Source organism: Pelodiscus sinensis, chromosome 1 (genome assembly GCF_049634645.1).
Source record: "Pelodiscus sinensis isolate JC-2024 chromosome 1, ASM4963464v1, whole genome shotgun sequence".
Classification (NCBI taxonomy): Eukaryota; Metazoa; Chordata; order Testudines; family Trionychidae; genus Pelodiscus; species Pelodiscus sinensis.
In genome coordinates this window covers 83,411,090-83,426,040 of record NC_134711.1, presented here as the reverse complement: position 1 = coordinate 83,426,040, position 14,951 = coordinate 83,411,090, and the positions used below count along the sequence as shown (strand labels likewise).

The window sequence follows — 14,951 nt, the reverse complement described above, 5'->3', positions numbered from 1 at the left end:
ACTCATTCTTGACTTATGGCAGCTTAGCCACTTTATGCAGAAACTCAAATTCCTTATGATGTGGGCATCTATAATGCCATCCTTGGAAAAGGCCATGCAGTTTACAGCTTTTGACATGGACACCAGCTTTCATGTGGGCATCCATACTGCTCCAATCATTTTCAATAGAATGTACTCCTCTTTGGCAATGCTAGTGCCCAGGGGTATTTACCAAACTGCAGTAGGAGACTGTAGGAGACATTGTGGTTGTACCATCTTCTGCACCTTGACAATTGTCTCCTTGTCTCCAGGTCATGCCAAGAGGCCCGTGTAATGACTTCAACAGTGCTGCAGCTCCTCTCTTCTTTGGGGATCAGTGCAAATGCTCCAAAAATTCCATCTTCACCCCTACACTGACTTCGTCTTGCTGTCTTTAAATTCAGCCAGGACAAGGACTTACCTGCGTAGGGCAGGTTTCAGGCCATGAACAATATTATGGACCAGGTCATAAGCAACCCCTGAGTACCTGTCAGGGCATGTCTGTGTCTCTTAGACTATATGGCCTCATGCACTTACATCATGCTATTTGCAAGACTCTACCCTCCTTGCTTACAAGCATGGCTCCAAACAGTGGACTTGCCTAACCGACAATCCATGAACACCACAGTGACTGTTCCCACCATGGTGAAACTATTCCTGGTGTGGTGGAAGAATTCCTGCCAGGAATGTGTGGGGGTTGCTTTTCTTGCCTCCACACCAGCCAGGATGATGCTTACTGTTGGACTGAAGAATGCACACAGACATTCATAGAGCACAAGGCACTGGATATCTCAAGAGTCCAGGATTCACGTCAGTGTTTTAAAGCAATGAGCAGTTTTAAGGATTTGCAAAGCCTTTCTCCTGTTCCTTCAAGATCCACGTGTTCTCATAGTGTTGGACAACATCACAACCATCCCTTACATCCGACAGGGAAGCACGACATCCATCCACTGTATGGAGAAGCTGTCAGTCTATGGAACTGGTGCATCAGCAATCAGATTGCCCTGTCAGCAATCTAGCTACCAGGAAACCAGAATATGCTAGTGGACTCCCTCGAAAGACTTGCAGGCAAACATTTGCTTTTGACACAGCCTGTCTGTTAATCATAGTGGTTCAAGCACCAGGCCCATGCTTCACACTCTTTCTTTTCCTAGAAGGTTATTTACCTTCTAATAGCTGCGGGAGATAGCTGTGGTCCTTTTCTGTCTCACACTACCAACCCTCCTTCCCCTTTGTTTTGGATCTTTTCTAATTTGCAATAAAGAGGTGGTCAGGTCAACCCACTTTTTAATCTCCTCATTTAAAAGTAGATAGTGAGCCAAGGTGCATGGGTGGATCAACGGTTTTTGCTTTCAAAATTCTCCAGCTCTGGGTGCCTGGAGCACATGTGGCCCCACAATGGACTACAGATAGCAATCATCCATTTCAAAGAACCTCCAGTTACTATAAGATAATTAACGTCCTGTTTTGTGGTGTATGACAGAATGCTTTGTTTAAGATTATCTTGAGAGAGAACAATTTTTGGCTACTGATGCTGTCATCTGGCTGTTATGTTAAACAAGGTTAGAGCACACAGCTCAGGATGAAGTCCTTAAAAAAAGCTTAATCATAAGTAAGTATTGTCCTGTATAGATTTCTCTGTGATGGTAAAACAATTGGATTTATTCTATGACTTCTTGCACAGATGCAAAACTAGCACTTGAGATGCTTTGTACAGACGTGCTGATCCAGTTAAATGCATGTATTTATTTATATTTATTTTAAAGCAGATAGATCCATCTGAACAAAAGACTCTTGCTAATCTACCGTGGATTGTAGAACCTGGACAAGAAGCCAAAAGAGGAATTAATACCAAGTATGAAACTACAATTTTCTGATACAAAACTGTCCTCTGGTTCTTGTTGTGCCTTGCACTCCAAGTAGTCACAGCACAGCCTTTCCTTTACGGCAACATTTCAATCCAGTAGAGAGGAAGACTGCACTGTAAGAGTGGCCTTGTAACTAACAACAAAAGGCTGGTACTCATTTTTGGGGAGGTTCTTCCTGCAGCACTGTCAGGCGAATGACACTGTATGAAGACTTTTAAATTAGTCTGCAAGAAGAGTGAGGAAATATTTTTCAAGCAGTTCTCTCTTGTGACTCCGCCACAGTGCTTTCTTTGATTTCTTATTTTAGGATTCTACTTTTTAAAAAGTTCTCTAAACTAACATTGATGCTGCCTATGAGTATGACCTATGGTGGGGGGTTTACTGAAATATTGATAGGTTTTAATTTAAATAGAATTATTAAATACAATATTTGTGAAACAACTGAACTCCTACGAATTGATTACACTTATTGTATAAAAAATCATCACAAAATAACAAGAAATTAGTTACCCCAATTTCTGTGTGTGCTGGTTTTATATGTAATCATTAATGTCCTTTGATCCTCTTAAAATTAATCTATCGCAGTATCACAAAGGATCAGAATTTTATGATTGGTTCAAAAGAGGAAATAATAATGCATAGAAAATGTGTCATGTATGAGATATTTTTATGGAAAAGAATGTTGTGGGAGAACATAGAAATATTTATGGGTGATAAAGTCAGATTAACTATGAAAGATTTAGTTTATTTTAAAGCTAACTAAGCACTTGCTACAGTACCTTTAGCAAAACATCAATTGTGGATGAGCTAGATGCTTCATCTGATGGGACTAGAGTAGAAGCAGACTAGTCATTGCACTACACATACAATAACTTACACAGTTTAAAGTTGCTACAGTTGTGAATTCTATTCGTATTTTTAAAAATCTCAACCGCAGTTCTGGAGAACATAATCAAAACTATAGATTTTGCTCTCAAGATTTCTGTCAAAGAAAGCTTGTTTGAAAGGAGTGTTGATAACGTTCTATTGCAGACATTTTTCTAAATAAAAAAAGGAAAAAGAAAAAAAATTCCAAAGGATTAAAACTCTTTTCATGAAACAAAAATGATAAAGCATTTGCCTGATGAAATGAAATTTACTTACATTTTCTTTAAAGTGTTTTAATTTTTTTAATGTCTGTGGAGTATTTGTATAATGCCATAATGTATATTTATGTAGAACTGAATTATAACGGTACAAATATCATAAGAGAAAAATGACATTTTAATGTATATTGTTCTATCCAGTCAAATTGTGAATCATTTTGAAGTTCATTATAGAGATATTGATAAATTGTGTGGTTGTCTTACTGTTTTTTTATTATTATTATTTCATATCTAACTGAGCTTTTCAATTACAATCATTAATTGGTGAACTCCAAAAAATGGATAACTGGACTTGGTTTAAAATTGATAATTGTATATGGTTTAATTAAACCTATAGCTCTGAGCAATGAAAACCTTTTAATACAGTATTCAATTTACTTGAACAAATAGTTCCTTGTACATATTTTGCTTATTCACTGTTGATATGTATGTAGTAAATTGACAGTAAAAATAACACTGAAAAATATGGTACCAAAAGGAAAATTGTATAGGAACAAAGTAAATAAGAGCCTCACTGCAACAAATACTTATATGTAAATATGCTTGGGCTTCCAGTTATAAATTTTGTAATTTTGTCATTTATTTATATCCTATAAAAGCACACAAAATAAAATGAAGTTGTACAGTCACTACAGCGTTGTGCATCATTTTGCTCTCACTGGGGCACATAAAAAACGGGACTATGTAGCACTTTAAAGACTAACAAGATGGTTTATTAGGTGATGAGCTTTCGTGGGCCAGACCCACTTCCTCAGCTGTTCCAGCTACACCAGACTAACACAGCTACATTTCTATCACTGGGGCACATAAAGGGCTTGTTCTGAAGTCCAATGACCTTGGGGCAAGTACTCCCCTTGAAGGCTGGGTTGATTTAGTTGGGATTGGTCCTGCTTTGGGCAGGGGGCTGGACTTGATGACCTTCTGAGGTCTCTTCCAGCTGTAGGATTCTATGATTCTAAGTCAATGGGTTTTGCATCAGACTCTGCATTTCAATGGGGAAATGTGCATGCACATATAGGGCCATGCATTCTGACACTAATATTGACACCATTTTTTAGTTATGGGCCCAGAGCGGCACATGGAACGGTCTGGGGCTATGGCAGGTAGGGAGCTTTCCTGATGGGTCCTCTGGGCTTCTGGTCAGGAGCTGCTTAGGTAAGCTCCTCCCACCCAGAGCCTGCCTCTGGCACTGCACCCCAGCTCCCTGCCCCCAGCCACCAAGCCCTCCTGGACTAGGTCACCACCCACACCCTCTGCACACAGGGACCCCACACCGCCCAGATCACAAGTCCCCCTCAGACCCTGTACTACCTCCTACGCTCCTTCCCCAGGCCAGAATCCTCTCCTGCACCCATATCCCACCCAGACCCTATACCCCAATCCCCTGTCCCAGTCTACAACTCACTCCTTCACCCCTAACCCCTACCCTACACTCCCTTCTGCACCCAACCTCCGTCCCAAACCCCACATCATTTCCATAGAAAACTGCAGCCCTTAACCATTTACCAAAATCTTGGAACCCCCCCTACACCGCCCGCTGCCATCAAAATTATTGCCCATCCCTACGCTAGCTAAATGACAGAGTGGAGAAGGCCACCACCCTTTGTGACTCCCAAGGGAAGAGGCACATTGGGGAGTACAGGCAGGCAGTGGGTCAGAGTATCTCAGGTTTTGGAGGCACTGAAGCCAGGAGGCATGGAGATATGGAGCTTGAAGCAGGACAGAAACTGCGAGGGGGCTTTACAACAGGTGGGAGCCATTGTGGTCTCTGGGGTAAAGGGTAGGTTGGGACACAGGAGTGGGGGGTAGGGTGTTAGCTTTGAGAGGAGACAGGGTGGGGAAAGTTATAGCAAGTGGGCTTGGTCCCTGGGGCTCAAATCCACTAAGGTACTTGGGTGCCAGTGGGAGCTGAACCAGGTTGATGTGTAAATTCACTCAGTTTTCAAGGTTAAAATTCCTGGGTGCCTGTGTTTCTACCTTTGAGCAAGTGTGATTGTGTCTCCCTTTAGGCATCAGAGCACCTACCTCCTGCCTAAACCCGTGTGAATCAGGGGCAATCAGCATTCCTCCACCTAGCTCTTCGGGGCACCCCCAAGGCATGCTCAGTGCTTGCCTACAGGACTGGGTTCCTGTCAAAATTGAGGGGGCGGGGGTGATGGCACTGCTCACCTTACAACAGCAGGTCCCAAACTGGGGTTGGGACCCCAAAGTGAGTCACAAACCCTTTTCAATTGGGCTTTCCAGGGCTGGTGTTTGACTGGGGGGGAGGGCGGGCAAGCCCTACCTCCCATGACTGACATTCAAGAGGATGACTGTCATGGACCGCTCATGGGCACTAAATACAAATTCACAGGACTTTTACCAACAATACCCCTGAGTAAATCTCTATTTCTGGGGCCCCATTGCTCTGGTGGGGGCCCTGCTGGGAGCTAACTGCACCCCGCTCTTCCCCCACAGTTGCTGCTCCTGGAAACTGTTGTCCGGACAGTGTCTAGCCACCCCTGGGGTCACTGTTCCAGCCACCCTGAGACTGCTGCTTGGATGACCCAGGGGGGCAAAGTGCCTGGGGCCCAGCAATTATAAAGGGCCCAGGGTGCCGCCGCTGCACTCAGAGCTGGAGGCCATTTAAATTGCCGCCAGATCTCTGCATGGTGCACTCCGGGCAGCTCAACGGGTTTGGGGGTCGGCCTGGTGCACTACAGACAGCACTGAGGGCTGGCTGCCTCCAGCCCCACCCTTACTGCTTGAGAGCCTTCCCCTTCTGGGAGTGTGGAGCTGCCCCATCCCACCTTGCCCGGGGGCCCAGCATGACTGTTGGCTCCCCTGCTGGGATCAGCCACACTGGCTACTGTCTATGCAGTCCCCAGACCATAAGAGCAATGGCCACGCAGCTGGCTCGGGGGTACCCTGTGAACAACTGCTCAGGAGCTCCCCAGCTGCTCGGGGAGAAGGGGAGAGGTATGTGCCAGACCAGCAGCAACAAGCGCTGTTTGAGTGGGCCCCAGAGCCAGCTGCCAAGAGCCTTCTGAGCAGCAGCTGGTGCCGCTGGCCCTGGGTCACTCCAGCAGCAGCCAGTGCAACTGGCCTGATATCAGCTACACCTGTCACTGTGGAAGTCACCGAGGTTGTGGACAATCACAGCCACCATGACGTCTGTGAAAGAATCACAATGATGCGATTTGAACCTGAGTCGCCAACCTCCCAGCTGAGGGCGCTAAGCTCCAGCTTTAACGGTATAAAGTTACTGCCTCCTCCTGCAGCCATTTTGTGTGGAGACAGAGACAGGCACATTTATATCTGACTCACAGGAAGTGACTTGGGCACCTGCATTGCCAGATTCTATGGGAGGGGTTCCTGGGTTAGGATTAGCAAGCAGAGCCAGAGACCGCGCTATCGCTTGGCCTGAGGAGCCTAATTGTACAAAGGGAGGGAGTAAGGACACGGCCCTCTCAGTGGCATCTCGGGGCCAACTGGCACCAACCCTGACTTTAGTGGCTGCTCAGCCATCTCACTCCTCTCATTTTTGCATAGGAAGCTGTGGCATCCTGTTGCTGTTCACTTATATTCGTAAGCACCTGAAAGTTAACCATTGCAGTACTGAGTGTTGCAGCCTGTAAGTCCAACTTTGTAGTCCCTGGCCTGGCTTTGGCACCAGGTCGCTGAGCTAGCTTAGGGGGGAGAAAAGGCTAGAAGAGCCACATTGCACTGCAGGAAGGGAGTGAACCATGTGCCTGCGCACTTCACAGTTAGGGCACACAGGCTGCTGTTCCTGCTGAGCCACAGTGATAGGGTATGTCTACACTACCCCGCTAGTTCGAACTAGCGGGGTAATGTATGCATACCGAACTTGCTAATGAAGCCCGGGATTTGAATTTCCCGGGCTTCATTAGCATAAAGCTGGCGCCGCCATTTTTAAAAGCCGGCTTGTTCGAACCCCGTGCCGTGCAGCTACACGCGGCATGGGCTAGATAGTTCGAACTAGCTAGCCATTCCGAACTATCTGTACGCCTCGTTCCACGTTCTGTACGTTCCATGAGGTGTACAGATAGTTCGGAATGGCTAGCTAGTTCGAACTAGCTACCCCGTGCCGCGTGTAGCCACGCGGCACGGGGTTCGAACAAGCCGGCTTTTAAAAATGGCGGCGCCGGCTTTATGCTAATGAAGCCCGGGAAATTCAAATCCCGGGCTTCATTAGCAAGTTCGGTATGCATACATTACCCCGCTAGTTCGAACTAGCGGGGTAGTGTAGACATACCCTTAGACAGCAGCACCCCTTGTGAATTAGGTCCCCCAGCTCAGCAGTGGCCATGACCATCAGTCTGTGACCACAGGGGAAGGGACGTGGAAGGTCATCTTGGCTTTTTGGCATGATTCGCTGGCGTTAGCAAGTGCTGGCCAGAAAGTGGAGGACAGGCGAGGACAGAGTAAACAGGTAAGTGAAGCCTGAAGAAACCTGTGACATTAGGCTAGAGCTGGGTCAAATTGTGAACTCCATGGTGTACTGGATGACAAGTGTACAGTGCACTGGGCTTTAATAAAAAAGCCAACAAATGGCTGAAAATGTAAACATTGCATAGTAACAGACCACACTCCACAGGGGTGATTCAACCTGGTGATAGTCTAAACAAAGGCGTGCCTCAACCATGCCTGTAGCTCTTTCCATCACATCACATTGACTCATGCTAGGCTGCATGCACTGATTATATTGCTTGTAACTTCCATTCCAGATTCTGTGCTGAACCCATGTACATGTAGCTGAGGCCTTATATTGTGAGGCACTTGCACAAGGGTCACTGAGGGACTCTTTTTCATGACCAATTAACACACTCTATCCTTTAAGACCATAGGCACATCTAGTGGGAAAATATTATGGAGACACACTGGAAACTGACCAGCATGGCTACTTTGCGCTACACCTACGCATCCCAGTATGTAGTGACGCTTGCCCTAAAAGTTAGGTTTGCTGTTGCTACATCATCACTTCAAATAATTAGAAATATTACACAGGTAAGATTTTTTCTTTAGGTTTCCTGTCCAATGGTTATGTATTTTTGACATTTTTTCATCTTTTAAAAAAGACAAAAGAATTTCCAGACATAAATTGTTAAGACTAGAGAAAGGGCACTTTGGTAACTTAAAGTAAAATACATTACAAACATGTTGTAATCATTTGCAGAACAAGCATTAGAAACCCTGGAAATTCAGCGTTAAGGTCAAAAAGCAAACGACATTCCTATGTGCTACAGTACAGAAATGCACACAGCAAGAGCACCTGAACAACCTTAACTCTGTCCTGCAGTGACACCATGAGGAGAATAAATGGATTAAACTAGTTTTTAAAAACAAGTTACATTTCTGAGCCTTTGAACATTACAGACTATGGGGCTGTGTCTACACTGGCACCCTTTTCCGTAAAAGGGATGGTAATGAGATACTTCGGAATTGCAAATTCCGCGGGGGATTTAAATATCCCCCACGGCATTTGCATGAACATGGCATGCAAATGACATTTGCATGAACATGGCTGCCGCTTTTTTCCGGCTCGGGGTTTTGCTGGAGAAAAGCGCCAGTCTAGACGGGATCTTGTGGAAAATAAGCCGTTTTCCAGAAGATCCCTTATTCCTACTTGAAAGGAATAATTTAAATATCCCCCGCGGAATTTGCAATTCCGAAGTGTCTCATTAGCATCCCTTTTATGGAAAAGGGTGCCAGTGTAGACACAGCCTGTGTATTAATGACCTCACTGCATTAGAGAGTGAAAATTGTTCGGGTGTCCTGCATTTTACCATAACTCAGTATATTTGAATCTATGTTTGGCCTTAAACCTAGGAATTTCATTGTTAAGAGACACCCCCTATAATGTCTGACCAACCCACATTACATGTTCAGGGTATGCGTACCCTTATTTCTATTTTAACATCATTTTTATCTGGGCATATTAATCTGGCCATGTTTGGAATTATGGTTTTGTGTTTGAGAGGGACTGTCAGGAGTCAGCAGTGTGAAGGGTTTTGTGTCAGAATTTTAGTGTCTGTGTTGGAATGCTGGATTGTGTTTGGGTACAATGGCAAATGAGCAGAGGTTGGTGCGAATGGAAATGCTGATATAACTGCTGACCTTTTTTCCGCTCAAGCGATTATACTGGTAGAAAATGCACTTGGGCAGTATTAACACTAAATGAAGAACAATTTCTAGTGGGAATATAGAGACTACTGCAATGTCAGCCTTTGCTTAATGTATTAATATTTTCCTGCTCCTTATAGCCAGTGATACTTGAACTCACATTTGAATGACTTTTCCTACCATTTACTTGAAAGTGCCCCAGCTGCTGAAGGGAGGGGGGAGAGCAGGTGGGTAAAAACACTTTCTTGTCTATGTCTTTTTTCTTAGCTCTGAAAAGACAACGTTCCCTAAATTTTTTCAACTTTCTTTTTGCTAGGGGTCCATGGACCACAAGCTAAAAACCTCTGAGAGCACACAAGAGTAAAAGTTTTGTTCCCACTGCAAACCAAGCAATGCTTTTGTTTTTAGGTATCAACCCACCTCGGGATGGAATTTCACAGTTTTCCCATGTGGATCCTGGGCAACTGGCCCCTGTGTATCAACTATTTTTACCCAGTGGACAATGTTCCCGCTAAAGTGAATGCCTGCACAGCTGCACACACAAAAATTCTTCCCCCGCCCACCTCCTCTGGAGAACCATGCAGTAGCACTCGCATAGCAGGCAGCTGCTCCAGCGGGCGGGGCCAGCTGAGATGACAAGGGGTGACAGACCTGCTGGGATTGAGGGGGGGACCTGCTGAAACCGCGTGGTGGGTGGGGGACGCCTGCTTCAGTGGCCAGGGCTGCCAAGTGGCAGGAGATGGGGGTGGTCGGGGCCTGTTCTGGTGGCTGGGCTCAGCAATGGGGCCTGTCACATGGTTGAGGGTGGGGCAAGGTCTCCTCCAGCAGCTGGGAATCAGACCTGCTGCATGGCAAAGGGTGAGGTGACTGTTCAGGCGGCCGGGAACATGTGTATGTTAATAAATTGGGTGCCACAGTGGCACACATCCAAACCAGTGCACAGGACCTCAATATTGGTGCACAAACCAAAACTCACGCCATTCATGGTTGGAAAAACCTTAGAGGGAACACTGCCAGTGGCGGTGACTGAGCTCAGGCACTGGCTGTTCTTCCCTTCTGAAGCTGTAACTCTTAAATCAAGAGTCATGTTTGGTTTTAGAATCTTTTCTCTCTAAATGCTTTGTTCCTACTGTATATGCGTTTCTATCTTATCAAGTCTTATGTGCAACAGCATCTCCTCATAGCATTGATTCCTCCACCAGCGTAGTTAAGTGACCCACACTGCAATATGAACCACCATTTGCAGGGATGTTGGAGCCAGCGGCAAAGGACTAAGTAGGAGGCACGTATGTGGCATAGGCAGGTTGGGCAGCTCAGGCATCTCTGACAAGGTTGTGGAACTTCACAATTCCGAGGACATCTATAGGTTTGCCAGAAGATGTGGTGAAGACCAGGACTTTTACAGGGTTCAAAAAAGAACTAGATAAATTCATGGAGGTTAGGTCCATCTGTGGCTATTAGTCAGGATGGGTAGGAATGGCGTCTCTAGCCTCTGCTTGTCAGAGGCTGGGAATGGGTGACAGGAGATGGATGATTTGATGAATCCCTGTTCTGTTCATTCCCTCTGAAGCACATAGCATTGGTCACAGTCAGAAGACACGACATTGAGCTAGCAGACCTTTGGTCTGACACAGTATGGCCGTTCTTATGTTCTTAAGAATCAAAGTTCCTATGCTATTCAGGGGTACAAAGGAAAACACCCTACCCCAACTGAGAGTTTCAAGTTTTGTTTCCTTCAACACTGTGAAAGAAAATGATATGGAAATAAGTTTGCAGATTTTTGACTTGTTGCAATATCTTATACATTTCCCAAACCAAATCAAAATTTCCTGGCTAGACTGTGTAATAAATTAGCGAAAAGTTAAACGTCCTTTTTAGTGACTTCCATAAGCCAATCAATTTATATCTGTCTGCAGCAGCCATCCCCTGAGAGCATCTTTCTTTGGGTACTGTGCCAGTCAATAACATTAGTAGCTCCAGCAGAGATTTCTATCCTGCCACCCACCATAACACGTAACTTTAAAAGGAAGAACATTGTACCCTAAAGATTTGCCTCAATAAACATATTGCTTCCAGTGAGTCATAGCAGCAGGTTGACAATAGATCCCCTCCAAAACCTGCTAAATGAGTGTTTATTTTGTTACTCTTTTCACTAGTTTTAGAGCAAGGACCACAGGTTTTTTTGCTTCTGTTTGAGAAATTAATACAGTGAAGCACCTCGCTGTGAGATATTTTAAAATAGTTTATGAAAAATGAGGTACCTCAAAATAGCAAAGAAATTATATTGTGCCTATTTTTAAAAAATGGATTGTGGCTTTCCTAAGAAGTCAGGCAGAAGCTTACCTCATTTCTCTTAATCAGCTTCAGTTAAGACCCTGCTTACACTATTCACTTCTCACTCCTGTGTAGGGGTGGGCCCATCCATATAGGCGAACTAGGGCGCCAAATTAAATGGGGCGCCAAATGGTGGTGCAATATCATTGGGTTTGGAGGTGGGGGCGTCGATTGCATGGTTCACCTAGTGCGCCAGTTGCTGGCAGCTAGTCTAGGGCCACCCCTGCTCCTGTGTCTGTTGTTCACACATCTGGATCTATAAGCCTCGCTGCAGCCTGGGAGTGTCCTAAGTGAACTCCACAGAACCTCCAGTCCAGTCACATGAATGCACTAATGCGCTTGCATGTGTGCTGACCGCAGCACAGCACCTCTGACCCAGAGAAATGCAAATTTCCGGGAAACAATGAGTCCAAAGGCACTTGAAAGACTAACACATTTATTAGGGCATTGAAAAAACTCACCCCAAGCATATGAGGATATGAGTTGTCGAAAGCTTATGCCCTAATAAATTTGTTAGTCAGTTTCAGCAAAAATAACAAGGAGTCCAGTGGCAATGTAAAGACTAACATGGCTACTGCCTCTCTGAAACTTCAGATGCTATTTAAAAAAAAAACAACCAAGAGGTAATTGCTCTGCATTCTAGAGATTCAAGCCTAGGGAAAGTTATTTATACTAACTGCTCATTTGTTCGTTCCACAAATGTTGTGTTAAAAAAATCGCCACCAGACACTAGGCATTTTCTAATCCTGCATTAAAAACATACCAGCTCCTTTGCAAAATCCCTCTCCAGTGACTGGATGTTAAACCAAAAATAAATTTCCTCCTACTGCCCTAATCTTTCGTCTTATGCTTTGGAAGGAGGTATGTGAACAAGAGAAAACACCGATAGCGTTAGAACAGTTTATGAAGAAAAGAATGAAATTGGAAATTACTGATGCACCTGGGAAAAGAAAATTACCTGTAATGTGCTCTCATTCTGAAGCTAGCAGCTCTGTACTCTTGGCTCCCTACTCTTGAAGCACAGCAATATTCAGAACGCTTCACACAGCCAAAGTCTGAGCCAGTAAACTGCCCTAACCAGCAGGTTTTCAAGCATATAAATATTTAATAAACCTTGAGTCTAGTCAGAGGTGAGTATAAGTCAGTGCTCCCCGCTGTGCCACTCCAGTTAGGGCGAGCTGGGGCATTCGACTGCAGGAGAAGGCGTGACTCACTTCCAGACAGGCTCTGCTGCAGGCTGCCATGCTAAGCAGCAGGCAGGTGAACGGGACAGTTCTGGTGTCACGCCCTACACTGGTCCAGTACTACCTGAGCCCCCCTGCCCCAGATGTCCTATAGGGAGGACTGGGGGGATGAAACCTCCCATTCCTACTTCCATCACTGTGAGGGGAAAGTGCACGGCTCGCCTGCTTTCCTCTCCCTCCTGGCTGCAGAGAGCAGGGGAAGAGGAGTGAGTGAGCCAGCCCATGCTCTGCGCTTTCCTCGCCATCCCTGACAGTGGCAGAAGGGGAAGAGCAAGCAACAAGCAGCATTGTTCAGAATGGGGGAGGAGGGCTTCAGCTCCCCCTGCTCTCCCTAAAAGGTACCCTTGCCCCCTCCCACATTCCTACCTACACACTCCAGCCCCCTGCCGTAAGCTCCTCCTCATACCCCCCAACCGTTTCCTTTCGCCGTTCCCCAATCCTCTTCCCTGAGCCCCTCCTTGTACTCCACCCCCACATCTCCAGGCCTGTCCTGACTCCTGCACCCTTCACATGTCCACCCTCTGCCCTGAGCCCCCACACTTAAATTTCTTACAGGTGTTGTCCTATCACACCTCCTACCCTGATCACCCCAGGGAGCAATATGATAGTACTTGTAAGAAGCTATTTCTACTCCTGAGTCTAGTGCAGTGAGTTTCAATCTGTTATGTCAGAACCCCAAAATGGGTTGTGACTCCTTTTTAATGGGTTGCCACAACTGGTGTTAGATTTGCTGGGGTCCTGGGCCAAAGCCTGAGCCTCACCAATCCGGGCCAAAGTCTAAGGACTTCAGCATTGGGTGGCAGCGCTCAAGTTACAGGCATCCTGTTTGGGGCTGATATCTTTGGGCTTCAGCTTTGGTCACCCCACCTAGGGTGATGGGGCACAGGCTTTGGTTTTGCCCCCCTTTGCCCAGTGCAACAGACCTCAGTTGAGCTCAGGGCTCAGTTTCCCCCTCCTCGGGTTATGTAGTAATTTTTGTTGTCAGAAGAGGGTCACAGTGCAATGAAATATGATAACTCCTGGTCAAGTGGAGAAAAAGAATATGTAGCTGCTATAATTATACAATTAAAAAAACAATAATTAGAGGCGAGTAATTTCCATTTTAAAAGTGTGATATGATAGATCCACACATGTAGCTACTAGGAAGCTCCAGAAATAACCTATCAAAACAATTGTGGAAGATGAAAAAAATTGCCTGTTCCCTTACAAAAACATCATCATGAAGTAGAATAGCTTTGTTGGTAGATGTAAATGTCTTCCAAATAGTAAATAATATTTACATATGCAGGTATGTATTATAAAATATTAGCTATACCACCTAGATAATGTACAAACTGCTGGAAAGTATGCATTTGTTTAGCCTCATTTTGAACCAATTTAAGCATCACGCATTCAGAAGTTCAATGTGCACTCCTACACTACTGTTGAGTTCATGTTCATCTATGAAAGTAACTGAAAAATGCTGAAGAGAAAAAACAGGCGGTCACATTATTGGATTCTGATGTGAGCGTACAAAAACATTGTTGCAGCCACGGTTATGTTTGCACCAATTCATGTACAAAGTGGTCCAAGTAAGATATCTATGAAAAGCTTATGGTTCACTGATTCTGTTCATGCTATTTGTATGCATATATCATTTTTGTATTTGAAGTTATGAGTGTAGATTTGCCCTCTGTGACAGCCTGAGACAGACATTGGAGAAACTGTTTATTGCCTCCCATCTTGGGCTACACCTGGGCAATCCTGTTATCCCATGCTAGGAATGAGGCATATAAGAAAAAAATCAATTATAGAACTTTGCTCAAAGAAACTGCATTGAGAATGTAATATAGTTAATAGAGACTCAAAAGGGGAAAGTTACAAACTGAGTGACAGAAGCTCAGTGCTGTGCAGAAGCCCTGTAGTGACAGAGACATTAAGCAAAACAAGTAGAGCCCTGCAATTCCATGGATATCCACGGCTTATTTTCGAAGATACCAATGTGGATGTGGATACAAATTTTGTATCTATTCGGGGCTTTACCAACAAGCACTGAAACTTATCAGAAGCAGTTCTGGATTGAGCAGTTGTTGGCACTCCTAGGTGGGGCAAGACACCCTCACACTGCTCTGACACCCTTCTGAAGCATAAAAGGGCCACACTCTGAAAGCGCCCTATCCTACTAGGGGGGAATTCTCCACAGTGCCTGTCCTTTGCTGATAGCCAGAAAGCTGCTTCCC

The 14,951-nt window shown here is 45.1% G+C and overlaps 1 protein-coding gene across 10 annotated transcripts in view; it reads left to right on the top strand.

Moving 5' to 3' along the window:
• ANKS1B (ankyrin repeat and sterile alpha motif domain containing 1B) overlaps nucleotides 1–3,660 on the top strand; it is an 823,383-nt gene extending 819,723 nt beyond the window's left edge. For 7 of the 10 annotated variants that reach the window (XM_075933942.1, XM_075933927.1, XM_075933918.1 and 4 more), the window contains one exon: nucleotides 1,785–3,660. In XM_075933942.1, coding sequence (XP_075790057.1) covers nucleotides 1,785–1,895 — 111 coding nt within the window. In that variant the 3' untranslated portion in view covers nucleotides 1,896–3,660. The remainder of the gene's footprint in view (nucleotides 1–1,784) is intronic. The other 3 variants (XM_075933985.1, XM_075933974.1, XM_075933932.1) reach the window with 1 other exon arrangement.
• The last annotated feature ends 11,291 nt before the right edge of the window (nucleotides 3,661–14,951 follow it).